Source organism: Mastomys coucha, unplaced genomic scaffold (genome assembly GCF_008632895.1).
Source record: "Mastomys coucha isolate ucsf_1 unplaced genomic scaffold, UCSF_Mcou_1 pScaffold5, whole genome shotgun sequence".
NCBI classification, from domain to species: Eukaryota; Metazoa; Chordata; class Mammalia; order Rodentia; family Muridae; genus Mastomys; species Mastomys coucha.
In genome coordinates, this window is record NW_022196911.1 from 49,557,652 (window position 1) to 49,579,870 (window position 22,219).

The 22,219-nt window shown below is 39.5% G+C and overlaps 1 protein-coding gene across 12 annotated transcripts in view; it reads left to right on the top strand.

The window, feature by feature from the left end:
- The first annotated feature begins 7,349 nt into the window (after positions 1 to 7,349).
- The window catches only part of Rapgef6 (Rap guanine nucleotide exchange factor 6), a 176,724-nt gene continuing 161,854 nt past the window's right edge, over positions 7,350 to 22,219 (top strand). For 11 of the 12 annotated variants that reach the window (XR_004113774.1, XM_031354887.1, XM_031354896.1 and 8 more), the window contains exon 1: positions 7,351 to 7,624. Coding sequence is in view for 11 of the 12 variants with exons in the window: in XM_031354887.1 (XP_031210747.1) it covers positions 7,556 to 7,624 (69 nt within the window). In the remaining variant the exon portion in view is untranslated. Of the gene's footprint in view, positions 7,625 to 22,219 lie in introns of all 12 variants that reach the window. The other variant, XM_031354886.1, reaches the window with a different exon arrangement.

The following is a 22,219-nucleotide window of genomic DNA, read 5'->3' on the forward strand; positions in this document are numbered from 1 at the left end:
TATTGGTTTGGTGTTTGGCACTGCTTTGCTCTCTGATTTTGGATGTCACTCAGGAAGTGTGTCCTCTTGCTGTTCATCATGTGGGATTCAGCCCTCTGTCCTTGGCACCTGCTCTGCAGCAGTCATTTAACCCTGACTAGGTTCGTTGGGAGGCTGTCTTCCTTAAGTTAGGTTGAATTGAGCTGAGTTAAGCCTTGAGGCAGCATTAGACCAGAATCTAGTTTCATATATTAATTATCTATATCAGTTTTACATTTAAAGAGAAGAGTGCTGTTTTAAAGCAGAGAAGTATCAAACACTTGAAAAGTAAGGATCAGTTATTTATAAACTCTTTCTATAAACTTTTAGAGATGGAAAATTCCTAAGTAGTATGGAAGACTGATTTTGCTATGAGAAACTGAATAAGATACAGAAGATTTAATCTAGTTATCTAAAGTCATAAAGTCTCCTGGTAAGTCCATCTTGTTTTAGACCAGAAAGTTTTCCCAGGTATTTGGGGTGACAGGTATTTTTATCTGTGCTTTTCTATGTGGAAGAGGGGTGGAGAGTAGCAAGGTGAGACCAAGCCCAAGCTGAAGGCCAGTGAGGACTGACTGGGAAGTTGCAGTTTACCAGGTACATGAATTTGTCATGTCTACAAATTATTAGGCAAGCTTGACTGTTAATAATTTTCTCTTTTAAACTTCTAGGGGATAGCTAGACTAGCAGAGTTTGCATAAAGGTAACTAGCTTTAGCAGGCTGCCAGAAGGGGTTTATTATTTTCTGTTTGTTTGTAAATTGGACGCAAATTGATTCAAGAGACTTTTTTTTTTTTAACTTTTATTGCATTATGATGAGAAAAGTTATATGATTTCAATTTATCTGAATTTGTTAACATTTAAAAACATATTTTAAGTAAATAGAATTAAATCACATTCTTGTTTCCCTTTTGTACCCCAACTCCTCCCAGAGACCCCCTCTTCAATACCTATATCTTTTTTTGTCATATTCCTTAAAATTTGTAAAACATTATAACAATAAAAATGAGTATTATAAAAGTTGTTTGATATAAAACAACAATCTAGCCAGGCGGTGGTGGCATACACCTTTAATCCCAGCACTTGGGAGGCAGAGGCAGGCAGATTTCTGAGTTCCAGGACAGCCAGGGCTACACAGAGAAACCCTGTCTCGAAAAAAAAAAAAATCAACAACAACAACAACAACAAAAAAAAAGCAATCAATTTAACAGTGCTACGTAGATGCTTGTCTATAGCAATACTGAAAATGCATACTTTCTTCACAATATAAATTTTAAATAACTCCAAACATATTAACTGCATATTTCAAAATAATACATCACTACTGTATTTTCTTAAATTAATATAAATATATAAAACCTTTTTGTTTGTTTGTTTGTTCTGTATTTAGTAGAGTTTAAAATCTTGACTCTTACTGTGGTACAAACCCAAAATAAGAACAATTTTTAGACACTGGATTTCATTGTAATAAGGCTGTACTTCAATGACTCTCACATCACCAAAGGATTTTACCTCCATCGTAGCTAAGCTGAGAGTTGATAGTTCTGCTGCACCAAGGAATGAATTGTAGGCACTATTTTTGGATACAGATTTCCTGCTATGGTCAAAGTATTTGACTTGACTGAGTGACTTTATTCTCAGGCCACAGAGAACAGGTTTACATTCATTTAAGAAATGGTGTGTGTATTAAGATAGTCTATCCATAAAGTCAATCACCAGTTGTTTCAATGAACAATGGTTCTGCTTGGAGAGTGGCACAGACATTAGGTGTGGGTAAGAATCTGGTTCATTGGAAAAGCATTCATCTCAGAGAAAGAGTAACTTATAAAGTCCTCTTCTTCAAACTTGATACAAGAGCTACAAATGTCAAGCAAAGCATTCAATCTCACTCTTTGTTGTTCTCTTTCCTACAAGCCACCTCCCAAGTTAATTGTCTATGTCTCCCTTGGGTATATAAAACTTTTGAAATATATAAGCTGTTCTGAAAACCATAGTATAGTATAAAGACACGAAATAAACAATGCTACTAGTAGAGAGGCTGAGATAGGAGAAGCAAGATTTCAAGACCCTTATGTTATACACAACAAGACACTGTCACAAACAAGCTGAAAGTATATATAGATTGTACAATATTGGACCTATTTCTCCAATTACCAACTTAGAGAGACCATTGGATGACAGTCAACAAATTTCTAATTCCTCATATTTTTGGATTTCAATCGCTTAGGATATATGTTGGTAATATTAATCTTCATTATTAAGATATTAAGAAAAGGTAATTGTCACTTCCTGTTGTTTTTGTTGTAAGAGGTGGAATTAGGTTTGTGTGGGTTTGTTGAAAGATTACTTTCTTGCTTCTTCTAGGGTGTAGTTTTGCTCCTTATGTTGATGTTTTCCATCTATTATCCTTTGTAGGGCTGGATTAGTGGAAAGATACTGTGTAAATTTTATTTTGTCGTGGAAAATCTTGTTTTCTCCATCTATGGTAATTGAGAGTTTTGCTGGGTATAGTAGCCTGGGCTGGCATTTGTGTTCTTGTAGGGTCTGTATGACATCTGCCCAGGATCTTCTAGCTTTCATAGTCTCTGGTGAGAAGTCTGGTGTAATTCTGATAGGCCTGCCTTTATATGTTACTTGCCTTTTTTCCCTTACTGCTTTTAAAATTCTTTCTTTGTTTAGTGCATTTGGTGTTTTGACTATTATGTGTCGGAATTTCTTTTCTGGTCCAGTCTATTTGGAGTTCTATAGGCTTCTTGTATGTTCATGGGCATCTCTTTCTTTAGGTTAGGGAAGTTTTCTTCTATAGTTTTGTTGAAAATATTTACTGGCCTGTTACCTTGGGAGTCTTCACTCTCTTCTATACCTATTATCCTTAGGTTTGGTCTTCTCATTCCATCCTGGATTTCCTGGATGTTTTGGGTTAGGAGCTTTTTGCTTTTTGCATTTTTTTTTGACTGTTGTGTCAATGTTTTCTATGGTGTCTTCTGCCTATGAGATTCTCTCTTCTATCTCTTGTATTCGGTTGGTGATGCTTGCATCTATGACTCCTGATTTTTTTTCCTAGGTTTTGTATCTCCAGGGTTGTCTCTCTTTCTGATTTCTTTATTGTTTCTATTTCCATTTTTAGATTCTGGATGGTTTTGCTCATTTCCTTCACCTGTTTGATTGTGTTTTCCTGTAGTTCTTTAAGGGATTTTTGTGTTTCCTCTTTAAGAGCTTCTAGCTCTTTACCTGTGTTCTCCTGTATTTCTTTGAGGATGCTATTTATGTCTTTCTTAAGGTTCTGTATCATCATCATAAGTGATTTTAGATCTGAATCTTGCTTTTCTGGTGTGATGGTGTGTCCAGGACTTGCTATGGTGGGAGAACTGGGTTCTGATGATGCCAAGTAACCTTGGTTTGTGTTGTTTATTTTCTTACACTTGACCCCCACAATCTGGTTATCTCTAGTGCTACCTACCTGCCCTTACTAAATCTGCCTGGAGCCTGTCCTTCCTGTGATCCTGGTTGTGTCAGAACTCCTCTTTGTCAAGCTGTCTCTGTGACCCTGTGATTCTGGGATCCTGTGACCCTGGGCTTGTTAGAACACCTGGGAGTGCAGCAGCTTCCTCTGGGTGTTGTGGGACTGGCTGCAGAGCCTGGGCCCAAGGTCCGCTCAGGACACCAACCCAGAGAGACTGGAAGGAACCCCAGCCACTCTGCTGGCAGAGTTCCTGTGTGCCTGGTCCTGCTGGTCCCAGTTACTCCCGTTGTTGGGACAGATATTGGGTCCTCCTCACCTCTGATCCTGAGAGTGTTAGAGCTCCTGGGAGAGGAGCTTTCTCTGAGTGTTGTGGGACTGACTGCAGAGCTTGTGCCCAAGGTCCACTCAGGACACCAGCCCAGAGAGACTGGAAGGAACAGAGACTTTTCAAAATAAACCACCAGGGGCTTGAGAGATGATTCAGTTAAAAGCACTTGAGTTTTATTCCCAGCACCCACATGGTTGGCAACCATCCATTACTTGTTTTAGGGAATCAGGTGCCCTCTTCTGGCCTCCAGAGGCACCAGATATGTACATAGTGCACATAATGCAGGTACAACATTCATACACATAAAATAAATAATACAAGTTTAGAAAAGTAAAAGGGGAAAATAATATATATTTAAAATAATCTATCAGATTTTATTATATTCCTTAATAAGAATTTTTAATTTCATTAAAACTATCCAAATTGTTCAAACATGAACTTGTATTTTAGAGAAATCATTTTCCAGAAGAAATAGAAGTATTTTTGTTTGGATTGTGATGCCAACATACTAAATGATTCACGTGATTTAACCCATAGTTTTGAAAATCCTGAAAGCCCACTATTTCCATACAGATATACAAACTGATGTTCAGAGATGCATTACCTAGTGTCAGGGGCGAGTTCAGAACAACAGCAGAATGCCTGCCTGGGATTGGGTCGTCAACACTGGAAAACAACTTCCTTTCCTAACTGGAAGTTAAGTTCCAGTCTGATTGCCTGCAAAGTTCAAGTTTATAAATGATCAAGTTGTTTTTTTTTTTCCGCTCTTTCAAAATTTTAAGATGAGGGACTGGAGAGATGGCTCAGCAGTTAAGAGAACTGGCTGCTCTTCCAGAGGACAGGAGTTCAATACCCAACCCACACATGGTAACTCACAACTTATTACTCGTCTATTACTCCAGTTTTAGAGGATCTGGCACCCTCAAATAGACATGCATGCAGGCAAAATATCAATGCACATAAAGATAAATAAAACTTAAAAAAATATTAAGATGAGACTGGACATTAATCTTTGCAGGGAGGGACTTTTGAGATCTAGTTTATATACTATATATAAACTTTCAAATTATACATTATAGAAAAGTGATTCAGGCCAATCGCAGCACAATCCTAGTTACTTTCTATTGCTGTGATGGAACACTAAATAGAAATGCAACCTGAGGTGGAAAGGGTTGGCTCTCCTCTTACAGGGCAGAAAGCTGGGGGCAGGAGCTGAAACAGAGACTGGAAGAAGCAATGTTTACTGACTTGTTATGTTTGCTTGCCCACCCTAATGGGCTCAGTGTTCCACCTCAATCATTAAATCAAGGAAATGCTCCCCACAGACTTGCTTACACTTCAGTATAAGGGAGGCATTTTCTCAATTGAAGTTTTCTTTCCAGAAGACCTTAGTGCATATCAGTTGACAGAAAAGTTAACCAGCACAAGGACCGTGTACCTTTTTCACAATTTATATCTGTAGTGGCTGAACCATAGGGCCTTTGTGCCCTAACCTCAGAAAAGATGTGCTAAGAGCATGTTGTAAACTTCAAGTTTGAGTAAGCTCCAGGGTTCAGTGGAAAATACAGCACTGCCATTACCCTGAAATGTTACAGCCTGAACTCTCCTGTTGTTTTTACTAGAGATTCTTACCTTGTCAGAAAAAGGTACTCTGAACCATTATTGGAAAACATGTCTAATCATAAGACACTACTACGTTCCCTAGTTGACTGTTACTCCTGAAAATACTATGATGTACTTAGATGTGGTCACAGCCCTCAGTTTTAAAAATTCTGTGTAAATGAAATGCCAGAAGGTGGAGGTTCACAAGGAATGATGTGACTAGTGTGGCCTACCTATGTTCTGATAAGAACAGTGCAAAATAACTTTCCCAAAATGATGGATTCTGTAATTCTGAAAGTAAGCTTTTACTGTTGAAATACCCTGATAGTCAAACTAACAGAATCTAGAATTCCCCCAAGGAGATAAATCTCTGGGCATGTTTGTGAGGAAGCTTCTAGAGTTGGGTAATTCTGTCTCATGGGCCTGGGGTACTGAACTGAATAAAAAGGCCAGCTAAGCAAGAGCATTCATGTGTTATTACCTGACTGTGGACAAAATAAACAGCCACTTGACACCCCTGCCACCATGGCATGATAGGAAAACGCACTTGCTACCAAGATAATCTGGGTTTGATTCTCCAGGACCCAGATGGTGAAAGAAAAACACACTCTCCTGCAAGACGTCTCCATGAGCACATGCCACACACAAAAGAAACGTTTAAAAAACTAAACAATAGGTTGCAGAGATACCTCTGTGGTTTAAGAGCAAGTAGTACTCTTGGAGAGGGGCTGACCTCAGCTCCTAGCATTCATGTCCAGTGATTGACAGCCTCCTGTTACTTCTGGCTCAATCTGGGGGCCAAAATAAACCACCTAGGGTTACTTTTATCATAACAGTAATAATAACTGATACTCAGTCTTTGCAGCTTTTCTTGTTCCAAACAAGAAAGAAACTGAAGCTGTCTTTATTTTGTCAGAGACTAGAATGTAAAATCCAATACAACAGGGGTTGAGAGGTTTGCTCTGAGCACTGCTTAGATTAAAGCAGCCCCCACCCACTCATTCTCACTGTCCAGAGTTTTACTCAAGGATGTTAGATCAGGTGGAGGCAAGTGGAAATAAAAGGACAGATTTGCCTCCACAGAACTTTCGTCCTTTAACAAGTGACACCAGTTTCTCTACGGGAGTGGAGGCTGCACAGGTGGTGCAGAGGGCTTGTGGGTTCTGTAGGACAGAAAGAAAACTTCTGGGATCTAAGATTTCACCAGCAGGTCGGTTCCCCAACAGTCTCAAAGTGCTAAAAGTATGTTGATGATGATCTCAGAAGTGTCAAGGATTCCAACAGCCCACAGGTGGTATCTGTCAACTTTCCTATCAGGAATTCCATAGTCCACCTGAGGTTTTTAGATCATAAACTCTTTAAAGGAAGATGCTAAAATTCTGCACAGAGCCGCTGAGGCATCATCCATCATCAGGTCCAGGACAATCTGGTGCATGCTAGGCCAGCAGGCTACCCTTTGAACTATATCTCTAGTCTTCAAAACGGTTTTTTGTTTTGTTGTTTTGTTTTGTAGGCAGCTTTCACTAGAGACTTCCTGTTTTGTTTTTGCTTTTCAAAGTCGCGTAGAACACGCCGCCAGGGAGCAGTGGGCTGCGTGCGCGAGGACTGCCCCGAGATCCGTGGCTTGAGCGGCGGTGCGTGGGCTTCCCGGCTTGCAGAATGGCAGCTTCGACTTCCGCGGGGCCATAAGAGACCCGCGGCTTCCGGACTCCGCGCTAAGCCAGAGCACCTTCTCCACAGCTCTGCCCCAGAGTCTATTTTTGGCGACGCCCTCGTAGCATTTCCGGAACCTCAACAGGAAGCTGGGTATGCGGAAACTACAATCCTGCGACCGAGGCCGACTCTCGCGAAGAAAGCCAAGCAGCTCATTCCCCGCCCCCTCCACGCCCAGCTCCTTACGTCATGGCCAGGCGGGCGTTAGTGTGCGCGTTGTGCGCATGCGCCCTCGCCCAGTCTCGCCCCCGCGCAGGCGTCTTTCTGGCCAGTCGCGCGTGGGCTGAGGCCCTGGGCGGGCGTTGCGAAGACTTGTTTGCTTGAGTTTGGACCCTGCGACAGTTCTCATTTCCCTCCCGGTGGGGCTGGCGTACACCCGGGTCCGGAGAATGGGCAGCTAGACCGAGGCTAGGGAGCCTGTGGCTGCGGACATGAACTCGCCCGTGGACCCTGGCGCTCGGCAGGCACTGAGGAAGAAGCCGCCGGAACGGACTCCTGAGGTAAGGCCGGGCACTGGCGAGCACTGCTCGGCCCCGACCTGGCGGTGACCGCGCCGGGTGATGAGCACCTTTCCTGCCGCTTCCTGCCGGGGACTTCCTCGTACTTCTGAGAAGCAGGCACCGTTACTGTTGACTGGCTTCTGAGTTTGTGTGGGCTCCGGTGGGCTGAAAAACAAGCTGGGAATTGTAATGTGTCACAGACAGTTCATACTGTAGCCAGTGTGTGCTGTGCTCGCTGATACTGCACCATTGCGCTCAAAAGACAGGTTTCCAATGTCCGTATCAGACTCTGCGTCAACCAGATAGTAAGTCCCGTGGCGGGTGATGCGTGTTGAGCGGGTCCCTAGGTGCATTTTCAAACTTAACGTGGGAAGTTTAAGGTTTTTTTTTTAAAGTTCCGTGGGTAAGTTTTCTTGGTTTGAAGACGTTTCTATAATCTTAGTGGCTATATGTACTATACCAAAACAAAAAACAAACAAAAAAAAAACAAACAAACAAAAACCAACAGCGATATAAATGGAATGACTTGTCTTGTTTGAAATTGCAGTAATTGAAATGAAATGCTTTCTTAGTCACGCGAGTTTCAGATTTATAGTGCTTTGCACAGAAAGTCCCAAACTTTGGGCTAACACACTGGGACATGACATTGTTACAGCCATTACTGAAGTTATGAGTCCGGTTTCCTATAAAATCTTGATCTTTGCGTAGGAACAAGGTACCTGCCCATTCCTTTCCAGGGCCTACTTTTTCCCACTTAGAATTCATGAATCAGCTTTTCTGTGATGATGATTATCATTGTAATGTACACTCTAAGTTTTGTTTATGGATATTATTTAGGTAACGAGGGAAAACTCTTGTTTCTCTTCAGGTACCGAATTATTAGTTTGAAATTGAGTCTTTTATTTTAAGTAGAGGAAGTTTTCTGAACTGTTGGGGAAGTTATGCTTGGTCATGTGTGCTGCGTTGAGGACTTTTATCTCGTTTTACTGGAATAGCAACATTGTTGAAGGGAATATTAACTGCTTGGATTCATTGACTGTATTTTTGAATGAGTGTAGAACTTGGGTTACTAATAAATCATTATCCAGAGTGCTAGTGATGGCTTATTTTGACAAAAAATTCTACGAAATTCTCACAAGTTTGTTTCTGCTGTCAAAAGATTCTTGTAGTGGATTCTTAAGGGTTTGTTATAAATATATTAATTTGGTAATTATTCATTGCCAACCTGTTCAAGGTTCTATTTTGTACATTAGAAGATATTAGTGGATAAAATAGACAGGTCCTTATAATTCTTACATTCTGATGGATTAAGGAATTGAGAAGGTAGGTGATAAATATGTAATATGCTAGCTAGTAATGGCTATTTCCAATAATAGGATAAGGAGAATTGGGAAAAGTGAAAATAAGCAATTGTCCTAGGTAACTTGACACTGTTGTTGAATGAAACTGGGTACCCTTGTGTAGCTCATAGCAACCTGGAACCATAACTTGTCGGCCTTGGTTGTATAAAGATGGTAGTGACCCTCACCACACCTGGTTCAGGGATTTGACTTGATGAACATTCTATGTATTGATGTATGTAAATGGGATTATGTGCAGAGTTTTATGAGGAAGAAAACTTTTGCAAACGGAGGAAATGGTCATTGCAAAGACCCTCTGATCAGAGTGCCCTGTTCACACATTCCAGGACTAGTAGGGAACTTTCAATAGTGGGCAATGAGCCAGAGTGGGTAGGAAGTCCTAGATGGTGCTGCAGGATAGGACACAGCAAGTAGAACTTTGTAAACTCTGAGGGTTGTTATTACTACTACTACTACTACTACTACTACTACTACTACTACTACTACTACTACTGTACTACTACTACTTTTATGTCTGAAGGTTTTGAAGCAGAAGAATGAAGCTGTCTTGTTTGATTTTTCAAAAACACTATGGCTGTTGTGTAGAGTGTAGACTAGGTACAAACAAGGGTAGGAGCAGGAAGTTAGAAGCTATTGCATAAATGAGGTAAGAGATGATGATAGCTCAGACTAAAATGACAGCCATGGGGATTCTAAATAGCCATCAACTTCTGGAAATATTTGGTGTCATGAGATGCTTGGCTTCATCCTCAGCACCACAAAACAAAAATACAAGAGATTTACTAGAGTTGATTTTTTTTTTTTGTGAGGGGGGAATATCATAAATTATGTTTTCAATATGTCTAATTTAGAATATCTGTTAGAAATGTTAAAGTAAACACTTAACACGTAAATTATGTTTCTAAGAGAAGGCTGGACTAGAGAGTTAAAACTTATAGTCATCGGGTTGTAGACATTATTTTCAGTTGGGAGAATTATGAAATTATCGATATAGAGTGTATACATAGAGAATAGAAGAGGTTAAAATTTACAGTCATTGGGATGTACATATTTTCAGTTGGAAGGATGTATGAAATTAGGAATGTAAAGAATATACATAGAGAATAGGGGTCACACATCATGATCCCAGCACTTGGGATTCTAAGGAAGAAGATTGCCATTGTTTCCAGGCCTGCCTGGTATGAGTGAGGATGGATGTGTGTGGGTGTGACATGTCTTAGAAAAAAATGTCAGAATAAATAGGTAGATTAAGAGACAGAGGAGCTGGAGAGAGAGCTCAGTAGCTAAAAGCACTGGCTGCTCTTCAGAGGTCCAGAGTTCAATTCTCACCAACCACATGGTGGCTCAATCTATATTGAGATCTGATGATGCCTCTTCTGGCATGCAGGCATATATGCATATAGAGCACTCACATACATAAAATACATAAATAAATCTTCAAAAAAGAGAGACAGAAACAGACACATATACACCCAGTGTATAGTGGTGTCATGGAAGCCAAGTTAATAAAAATGCATGGGCTAGGAGTGTAGCTTAGTTGTAGAGCATTTGTCTTTCACATATGAAGCCTTGGGCTCAATCTTCAGGGTAGAATTGGAGGATTCTATTTTTAAAAGCTAGGTATGATAACACATGCTTGGAATACCAGCATTTAGGAAGTGGAGGCTACAGCATTAAGAGTACCAATCCAGTCTGGGCTACATAAGACCATGTTTCAAACAAACAAACAAATAAATAAAAACCAAAGTTACAATGGAATGGGATAACATTCATGTGTTAAACTTCATTTAATTTCTTTTCCTTGAATGTGTACTGAATGCACAGCATGCAAAAATGTACAAATAGGCATCATTATGGTTTGAATTTCAAATCTCCTCCTCCTGTTTCCCCACCCCCAACACCGGCTCCTGTGTTTCAATACCTGTCCCCAGCTGGTGGCAATGTTGGGAGGTTATAGAACCTTTGGGGCAGATGTGGGTTACTGGGAATAGGCCTTTCAGTGATAGTTCAGCCCTACTTCTAGCCCAAGCTTGCTTTTTTTGTTAATCACCAAACATCTAAGGAGCTTTTGCCTCACTCTCTGCCCCTCTTTACTCACAACATAGATTGGCCCACTTTAGCCATCCTGCAATCTCTGCAGTGGTGGACTGATAGCCCCTGAGGTAGAAACCAGAATAAGTCTTTCCTCCTGTAAGATGCTTCTGGCAGGAAGCAAGTCAGAATGTAAATTGCCAATACAGTGGTGTGTTTGTTATTGAGACAGGGTCTCACTATGTAGCCTAAGCTGTTGTCTAAGTCATTATTGTCTTCTTGTCTTAGCCTCTGAAGTTCTTGGGTTGTAAGTGTGTGCCACCAGGCCAAGTTTAGAATCAGTGTGTTTTTATAACTTTGTAGTAAATTTTAGTGAACTAGACTCTGAGTAGTGAAGTGTGACATTTACATGTCTTTCTGGAAGTTTTTACTTCTCTAGCTCTTTGTCCTACTTTTTGGATCCAGGTTTCACAATACATTGTCTTTCCTGTGCTCTCTTATTTCCTTTCCCGTTTTTAAAAAAGGATTTCTTATGGGAAAATGTGGGCTAAAGTACTGGTCTTGGTAATTAAAAGTGTTCTAAAACCGCTAAAGCTATTAAAGAGATATGGATTCAAGTAGAACACCTAACTAGCACGTGTGGGACCTGGATTCCAGCCCAGCCAGAGACAGGTACACATGTCTATAACACTAATATTCAGGGAAGCTGAAACTAGTGGGTTATTTGAGCACACAAGTTTAAGTCTAACCCAGACAAAGTAGTTGAAACCATGACTCAAAAAAAAAAAAAAAAAAAAAAGAAAGAAAGAAAGAAAGAAAAGAAAAGAAAAGGCTTTACTGTATTCCAAGATGTTTCTTTCTAGTAACTGTCATAGTTTCTTAGTGTTCTGTATACTAAGTATATATGCACAGGAACAGAATGGGCCAATGATGCCTTTCTCAGAATGTTCTGTTACAAAATGTACAGTATATCTGTAAATACATTAACACTGTTTATGAACTTATGCTATATAATTTCCCAACTCTGGAAATACACTTAAACTCACTTTTTATTAATAAATACTGTGCCAATTTTTCACTTAAATTAGGACCTTCAGAACTAGCTTATAGCATTGTTATTTATACATAGCCCATGTAGTAATTCTGATATATACACAGAGATTTGGTATACTGTGCATCATGCCACATTCTCCATCTCTGCTTTGCATAGTATATATATGTGGTGTAATATCAGCCTTGGAATTTAGGGGTTTGTTTTGGAGATAGGGTCTGACTATGGAGTCCAGGCTGGCCTCACTTTCTATATATCCTGGACTGACCTCAAACCTGATGATCTTCCTGCTTTAGCCTCCCAAGTGTTGGGACTAGCATGGTCATGATACCACCTCTTGCAAGTCCTGGAATTTTTATTTACATGATCCCATTTCAATACTGGTATCTAATATTTTTGTGTTAACTTTTCCTTAGGGAAGTAAATGACTGCTCACTCTAATTAGGTTACCAACAACAAGACAAAGTTCTATCCAAGTATAGGCCTATTATCATGTGGAAAACTAACCAAACAAACAAACAAAAATAGCTGCATCACGAAACAGTCTCATTGCGGTGTGGTTGATAGCTTCCTAATAAATCCCTCACCCTCCTTGAGTTAAACTTCCATCCATTATATTCTTAGCAGTTCGTGCTTGCTGTGACTGACCTATAGAGTACAGTCCAAAACAAAACTGAAAACTTACTTAAAAAAATACGATCCGCCTCCAACTTCCTTTAAAAGATAAAAAGACTTAGTTTGACAAACCTGCAAATGTTCCTATTTTTCTAAAAATTGAATAAAGTCTGAGAGATGGCTGATGATTAAGAGCCCTTGCTGTTCTTCCAAAGGGATCTGTGTTATTTTCTCAGTACCCTCATCAGATAGCTCACAATCACCTGTAACTCCTGGTCCAGGGGATCTAATGCCCTCTTAAGACTTTGTTTGGCACCTTAAAGCACATGGTATACACATAAATAAAACACTTCTTAAAGATGAATAACATACAGTCATCATAAAGAAGCTGAAATAGCTTGTAAAATATCTGACTGTACTTGAAAGATAATTCAAATAGAAGAAACTTAAGTTATACTTTAAAATAGAAATTCCTTTTCTGTATGGCTTCAAAATGTTTTTGAAGGAAACATCAAAGAGTATTACAGATAAATGACAGTTTTAACTTTTTAGATTTTTTTTTTTTTCAAAAAGGAGTGTGTAGAGAGCTGAAGAGGAGATTGCTTTGAGTTTAAGACCAGCCTGGACTATAGTGTGAGACCCTAACTCAAAATGAAGAGGGAGAAATTTTGTCGACCAGAATTTCATGCTTGTTTGGATGCTAGTACAATTCTACCTCAAAGTTAAAAAAAAAAAAAAAAAAAAGACCTAGCTTGGTTTTGATATAAAAGTTAGAGGGGCTGAGAACTGAACCCATATTTAGCTTTCTTATAATTGTTTCTTAACCTGCTTCAGATTTTAAAATAATGGTCTGTGACTCTAAACCTATAGGGTGGATTTTTTTTTTCCTGACCTGGCAAAACACTACTGATGTACTTGAGTCATTTTTGAGTGAGTCATTTTGCACATTCTGAAGGTGGCTGAACAAAGATTCTGCTGAGTGTTTTCCTAGCCAATGTACATTCAGAGGGTTCTTTGAGGGCAGGAGTGGTATATATGCTTCTGGACCCTTTGACCTTTATTTGTAAATCCAACTAAATATAAAAGCAACGTCAGATGTAGAAGAGATCTTTATTAAAGAAAAGCTGGGGGCTGGAGAGATGGCTCGCTTGATCTTCCAGAGAATGTGAGTTCAGTTCTCAGCACCCATGTGGTGGTTCACAACCATCTATCGCTGTTTCCTGGGGATTCATGTCTTTTAATGGACTCTACAGGCACCAGGCACACTCTACAACCTTAAATGCAGGCAAAAAACCCATTCATATAAAGAAGAAAAGCCATGGCCAACTGGGAGTTTGGACGATGTGATTTTTTTGATGGTTAGGAACTTACCTAAATTCTCTCAGAAGGAAAAGCAGGCAGCATGATGAGCTTCATGACATGAGGATCTTTGGAAGGGATGTAGTAAATGTGAGCACTATGAACTGTTCATCATTAGACAAGCTGAGTTGGCTAAAGTAGGTAGGGTGTGGCTGTTCATAAAAACAGAATGGTGACTTCTGGCATGGCAGTGGAAGCTATCATTAATACTTCCACTAATCTTTCCCCCTCCTGACTACCACTACTAGAGCTTTTGGACAAGTACATAGGGTCAAAAATTCACACTGTTGGGCTGGAGAGATTGCTCAGCCATTAAAGGCTAGGCTCACAACCAAAAAATATAAGAATTCACACTGTGATGAAGTGTAATAAAGAGGTACACTGTCTTTCTTTTTTTTTTAAAGGTGATTTATGGGTTTTTTCTTCTAAAGATTTATTTATTTTAATGTATGAGTACAATGTAGCTGTACAGATGGTTGTGAGCCTTCATGTGGTTGTTGGGAATTGTGTTTAGGACCTCTGCTCACTGTGGTCGGCCCCACTCCCTCCGTTCAACTCCAATCACTCAGTCCCTGCTCTCTCCAGCCCAAAGATTTATTTATTATTATACATAAGTATACATATAGACTATAACAGACTCAACAACAATCCATGCAATCTCTTAACTGTAATACCCTATAAAATCAAAATAAAAAAGCAGATCACATACCTCCAACATCACAGGATATATACATTACCATTCCAAAAACTTCATGGTGAGGAAATACTGTACCAAAGCAAGACCAAATCCAGCTGGACAAACTCCATCTCCATGTCTGATGTCCAGCTTCTTTCTGCTTGTTGACAACAGCACAGTTCTCTTTGGCCGGTTCTACTCCCTCTTAACAGCTTTCCTTGGCAGATTTCCCAGGGTTCTGGCATCTCAAATATCTTGGGATCTCCAAGACAACTTCAGCATTACAGCTTCTTGTTCCAGTGTCTAGAACACATGATCTTCTGGGCTTCTTTAAAAGGCTTCAGTCACATCTCTAGCTCTGCCCTCTGTAGCTCTCTAAGCCCTGGTTGACTTCACTCTACTGCTGTTGATGTTCTTGGTGGCCATCCCATGGTACTGGCAGTTTTCCACTGCAACTAGGCTTCACCAATAGCCTCTTACAGGTTCTCTTAACAGTGCCAAGCTTCAGCCATGTGGCTCTGGCTTTAGAGTCAAGAATAGAAAGAACTACTGGGACAATTGATGCTGGATAGTTGGAGCTAAGAAATTGGTGGTGATATGAGACCAGCAATTTCACTGAGGTGAAATCTTCTTTGCATGACCCCTTTTCAGTTCTGGGCCATCAAGTGTAACTGAGGCTGCACCTTTACCAATGGCCTTCCCTGACCTCACACAGTCCCAAGCCTCAGCTGCTTTTCATGACCCCTTCACGCCTTCAAAACTAGTACCACATTGATGATTCTTAAAGTCCAGCTGAAGCATGAGGTACAACCTTAGCTATCTCTGGAATACAGCATCTTTGTGCTCTCAAAAAATAATTCCCACAATATTTCACCTCAGTGATGCTGGTCTCTTAACCACCACCAATTTCTTAGCTCCAACTAACCAGCATCAGTTGTCCCAGTAGTCCGTTCTATAAGAATAGACTTGACTCTAAAGCCAGAGGCACATGGCTGAAGCTGCCAAGTTTTGCTGCTTGCTGGAGCTGGAATATGGCCCGCTTGTTCTATTACATTATCACCAGCTTTCTGTTTTCCTACTTCTTCATTGCCTAAGCTTGGTTGTCCTGGAACTTGCTCTGTAGATTGACCTTGAATGCAGAGATATGCATGGCTCAGATCAAAGGCTTGTACCACTATGCCTGGACTTAAGCTTTTCTTCACCTAGGCTCTGTCCCAGGCTGGCTTTGTCTCCTGAGATAAATGGTGTCAAAGCTTTTCATGGCCACTATTCCTCAAGATCTGGATCACAAGTGTGCTCTCTATTTCTGAATTGTAGTTCATTCCAGATTAAAAGTCCAAATGAAAATAATAACCAGGCAATGATGCTTAACATGATAGTATTATTTGTTCAACTGAAAACACATATACAATAAGCTTAGTTGGGAATCTTGTCCCAAGGTAGCCACTCTCTTAATTGCATTTAATATCCTTGAATATGAGATTCAGCCTCATTCTACTTGGTGCTCATTTATTTTTTGAATCATTCATTTTGTACTTTTCCTCTTGAAGCTTGCTATGCTTGATCAAAATGTTATTTATGAAACTCAACCAGAGAACTCAGAGAACTCAACAGAGAAACTCAACTGTGGGTTTTTGTTTTTGTTTTTGTTTTTTTGAGACTTCTTTGTCAATGCAATTAATCTCTTTACTTTAGCCTCAGACTCTTCGGACAAGGGCAAAAAGCAGCCACATTCTTCATGAAAATACCACAAAAACAGTCACTAGGCCACATACTGAAATTCATCTCCACTGAAACCTCTTGGGCCAAGTCTGCATGGTTCAGTTCACCCACAGTACCAATGTCTTCCACATTCCTACAAGGATGGCCCCTTAAGCCCTAGTTAAAACATTTCACTGCTTTCAAAAGTCCTCCAAACAAAAGCTTGGTCAGGTCTGTCACTGTAATGCCCCAGTCCCTGGTGCCAGCTTTTGTCTTAGTTAGGATTTTCATTGCTATAAAGAGACACCATGGTCTGATGAGATGGCTCAGTGGGTAAGAGCACCAACTACTTTTACAAAGGTCCTGCGTCCAAATCCCAGCAACCACATGGTGGCTCACAACTACCGCTAATGAGATCTGACGCCCTCTTCTGGTGTATCTGAAGACAGCTACAGTGTACTTATTTATAATAATAAATAAATCTTTGGACCTGAGCAAGCAGGGTTGACCAGAGCTAGCAGAGGTCCTAAAAGTCAATCCCCAACAACCAGATGAAGGCTCACAACTATCTGTACAGCTACAGTGTGTACTTATATACATAAAATAAATAAATAAATCTTAAAAAAAAAACAAACCACCATGACCAAGGCTACTCTTTTTTGTTGTTGTTGTTGTTGTTGTTTTTGGTTTTTGGTTTTTCCAGACAGGGTTTCTCTGTATAGCCCTGGCTGTCCTGGAACTCACTCTGTAGACCAAGCTGGCCTCGAACTCAGAAATCCGCCTGCCTCTGCCTCCCAAGTGCCGGAATTAAAGATGTGTGCCACCACCGCCTGACAAGGCTACTCTTAAAATGGCCATTTATTTAGGGATGACTTACAGGTAGTTAGGAGGACGCTCTCTCAAAGCCCACCCCCACGGTGACATACTTCCTTTAATAAAGCCACACCTACTCCAACAAGGCCACACCTCCTAATAGTGCTACTTCCTGGGCAAGCATATTCAACTTACCACATACACTTCTAGGATTTGATAACTTTGTTAATGTGGTGCTGGAAGAACAGTTTTAAATGCACCAGAAGGAAGATTACTAAGCTAGATCAGATTTGATAAGTGGAATAACATAGCAGTGTTGGTTCCTGGAAGAGGTGAGCCTAAACTATGAGTGGATTTCCTTGACTTCTTGTTTGTTTGTTTGTTTGTTTGTTTGTTTTTACCTATTCTTTAAAGTTAAGTTCCCATTAACGGGAAATGACTGAAGATGTGCACCCATTTTTCTAAGCTAATCCTAGTATCCTGGAAAAAGAATTTGATGTGTGTTTCTTTGATACTGTCTTTGTGCCCTAGATGGCCTGGATGGCTATGTAATCCAGGCTGGATTCGAATGTACAAGAGACCTTCCTGTCTCTGCCTTTTAAATGCTGGAATTAAAGGTGTATGCTACCACACCTGTCAGCTTAGATTTTTGGAGACTATAAAATAAAAATGTTTCTGAATTAAAAAGAAAAAAATCAAAACAAACAAACAAAAAAACCAGAATAGTTATCCTAGCACACTGGAAGCTGAGGCAGAATGACTAGGAGTTCAAGGCTAGATTTAGCTATCTAAGTTTGAAGCTAGCCTCAAAATCTGGCTACATAAGGTTTTGTCTCACAAACAAAACATGAGAATGAATTCTGTTTGTAAAATTTCCAGGTTCTAGAATCATACGCAGTACTCATTTACTCTTCTGGAGTATGCTTCCAAATGCCACATTCCTAATTCTTTGGTATAAATGGTACCTTTGGCAATGGGAGAGATTCAGGGCTTAGACACATGGCAAACAATAAGATTGACTGTATAAAACCCTAATCCATAGTAGAACTTGCATAATAAGTAACAAAAGTATTTTATTTGATATGTGTGGGGAGAGGGAATGTCACTACCAAAATGAAGTTTTCATATGCAAGGAACGGAATTCCAAGGAAATAAAATAAAATTTCTTGTTCAAGCCATATGACTTAACAGGGTCTTTTTTAGCACTGACTTTACTTAGATTAATAAACAAAGGTAGCTTCTTAACTTTGGGCTGCTGTTGTTCTTGTTGTATTGATACTTATATAGATGCTTCTTCTACCAAGTAGTGCTTTTAACTCTTTTATTGTTTTGAGACAGTGTCTTAACATAGCCCAGGGTGGCCTTAATCTGGGGTCTTCGTGCTTCAATAGCCGGAGTTCTGGAATCATTAGTATACCATGTCTGGCTATAATAAATAAATGGCATTCATTTAGTAATATCTTATGCAGTGAAGTTGACTCTTTGTATATTAGTTATTTTTTTCACTGACAAAATACATATCAAAAACAACTTAAAGAAGAATTTATTCTGGCTCACAGTTTGAGGAACCAAGAAAACATCATGGCAGGGAGGCATGGTACTAGGAGCTTTGACAGCGGGTCACATTGCACCTCCAGTCAGGATGCAGACAGGTGCTTGCTGGTGATCGGTGGCCTTTCTCTTTTCTTGTCAGTCCAGGATATAGCCCATGAGATTGATTGTGCATCCATATTAACTTATCACTAGACAAGACCCAGAGGTGTATTACTACTTCTAAATCCTGTCAAGTTGACAATTAAGATTGGCCATTACTGTGTACCTACAAGTGTAATTTTGTAGAGCCAAACAACTACAGATTGGGAATGTTTTCAGAATGGATGTGGGATGGATTTCCATGGTATAATGTTTGCCTGTAATGTTAGTCTCTGGAGTTTGATCCCTCACTGATGCAAAAGTAAAAGAAAAAAGTATTATTGTAGATGAGATTGTGTCTATACTGAACACATGCTTTTTTCCTTTGTCGTTATTCTTTAATACCATATCACAACATTTTACCTAGTATTTTCAGAACTGTGGTGGTTTGAATAAGAATGGTCCCCATAGGCTCCCAGAGTTGAATGCTTAGTTACCAAGGAATGGCATTATTGAAAGGTATGGCCTTAGAGAAGTGTGTTACTGAGGGTGGACTTTGAGGTTTCAAAAGCTCAAGTTCTCATGTGCCTGTGCTCCTTCCCCCCCTCCTTCCTGGTCGCTTCCTCCCTCCCTCCCTCCCTCCCTTCCTTCCTCTCTCTCCTCTCCTCTCTTGAACTCTCTCCACTCTCTGCTCTCTCTGGCCTGATCTGGACATACTAATAAATGGACTAAACCTCTGAAACTGTAAGCCAGCCCCAATTAAATGCTTTTCTTTATAAGAGTTGCCATGGTCATCACATCAGTAAGGCAAAGACTTAAAGATAATTGCGCTATACTTTCTCATCACTGCCTTAGTTTTTTGAGGTAAAACCAGAGACTGTTACACAGAAACTCTTTTTTTATTATGTTAAAAATTTATTTTCAATAAAAAAAAGAATGCTTCAACAAATGATGCTGGCTCAGCTGGCAGTTAGCATGTAGAAGAAGGCAAATTGATCCATTTTTATCTCCTTGTACAAAGCTCAAGTTGCCAGTAAGCAGGAAGGGGTGGGATGGTGAGCAGGGAGAGGAGAGAGGGAACGGGATTGTTTTAGTTTTTGGTTTTTTTTTCTTTTCTTTTTTTCTTTTTCTTCTTTGGAGAGGAACCTGAGAAAGGAGATATTGTAAATAAAGAAAACATCTAATAAAAACAAAAAAACAAAGAATGCTGTCTTTGTCAGCATTGCCATGGGTTCTAATGTAAATATGAATTTCTGTGACCTACCTTAGTCACGTTCTTTTTTTTTTTTTTTGGTAGAACATGATTTTAATCTTTCCAACTATTGATATTCAACAAACAGAATAGTTATTTTAAGATATATTTTGTTGTTATATCTTCCTTTTCATTTCTGATTTTATTAATTTGGATACTGTCTCTGTGCCCTCTGGTTAGTCTGGCTAAGGATTTATCTATCTTGTTGATTTTCTCAAAGAACCAGCTCTTGATTTTGTTGATTCTTTGTATAGTTCTTTTTGTTTCTATTCGGTGTGATTATTTCCTGCTATCTACTCCTCTTGGGTGTATTTGCTGCTTTTTGTTCTAGAGCTTTCAGGTGTGCTGACAAGCTGCTAGTGTAAGCTCTCTTCAGCTTCTTTTTGGAGGTACTTAGAGCTATGAGTTTTCCTCCTACCACTGCTTTCATTGTCTCCCATACGTTTTGGTATGATGTGTCTTCATTTTCATTAAATTCTAAAAAGCCTTTAATTTCTTTTTTTATTTCTTTGTTGACCAAGTTATCATTGAGTAGAGCGTTGTTCAGTTTCCGTGTATATGTGTGCTTTCTGTTGTTTTTATTGGTATTTAAGACCAGCCTTAGTCCGTGGTGATCTGATAAGGGTGCATGGGATTATTTCAATCTCTTGTATCTGTTGAGGCCTGTTTTGTGACCAACTATATGGTCAATTTTGGAGAAGGTACCGTGAGGTGCTGAGAAGAAGATATATTCTTTTGCTTTAGGATGAAATGTTCTATAAATATCTGTTAGATCCATTTGGTTCATAACTTTTGTTAGTTTCACTGTGTCTCTGTTTAGTTTCTGTTTCCACGATCGAATTGCTGAGAGTGGGGTGTTGAATTCTCCTATTATTTGTGGGGTGTGATGTGTGCTTTGAGCTTTAGTAAAGTTTCTTTTATGAATGTGGGTGCCCTTGCATTTGGAACATAGATGTTCAGAATTGAGATTTCATCTTTGTAGATTTTTCCTTTGACCAGTATGAAGTATCCTTCCTTAACTTTTTTTTTTTGATAACTTTTGGTTGAAAGTTGATTTTATTCGATATTAGAATGGCTACTCCAGTTTATTTCTTGGAACCATTTATTTGGAAAATTGTTTTCAACCTTTTGCTCTGAGGTAGTATCTGTCTTTGTCACTGAGGTGCTTTTCCTGTATGCAGCAAAATGCTGGGTCCTGTTAACATATCCAGACTGTTAGTCTATGTCTTTTTGGGGGAATTGAGTCCATTGATGTTAAGAGATATTAAGGAAAAGTGATTGTTACTTCCTGTTACGTTGTTAGAGGTGGAATTATGTTTGTGTAGGTATCTTCTTTTGAGTTTGTTGAAAGAAGATTACTCTCTTGCTTTTTCTAGGGCGTAGTGTACCTTCTTGTGTTGGCGTTTTCCATCTATTATCTATTCCTTGTAGTGCTGGTTTTATAGAAAGATACTGTGTAAATTTGGTTTTGTCATGGAATATCTTGGTTTCTCCGTCTATGGTAATTGAGAGTTTTGCTGGGTATAGTGGCCTGGGCTGGCATTTGTGTTCTCTTAAGGTCTGTATGACATCTGCCCAGGATCTTCTAGCTTTCATAGTCTCTGGTGAGAAGTCTGGGGTAATTCTGATAGGCCTGCCTTTATATGTTACTTGACCTTTTTTTCCCTTACTGCTTTTAGTATTATTTCTTTGTTTAGTGCATTTGGTGTTTTTATTATTATGTGTCAGGAGGAATTTCTTTTCTGGTCCAGTCTATTTGGAGTTCTGTATGCTTCTTGTATTTTCTTGGACATCTCTTTCTTTAGGTTAGGGAAGTTTTCTCCTATAATTGTGTTGAAGATATTTACTGGCCCTTTAAGTTGGGAATATTCACTCTCTTCTGTACCGATTATCCTTAGGTTTAGTCTTCTCATTGTGTCCTGGATTTCCTGGATGTTTTGGGTTAGGAGCTTTTTGCTTTTTCCGTTTTCTTTGACTGTTGTGTCAATGTTTTCTATGGTGTCTTCTACCCCTGAGATTCTCTCTTCTATCTCCTGTTTTTCTGTTGGTGATGCTTGTATCTATGACTCCTGATCTCTTTCCTAGGTTTTCTTTTTTTTTTTTT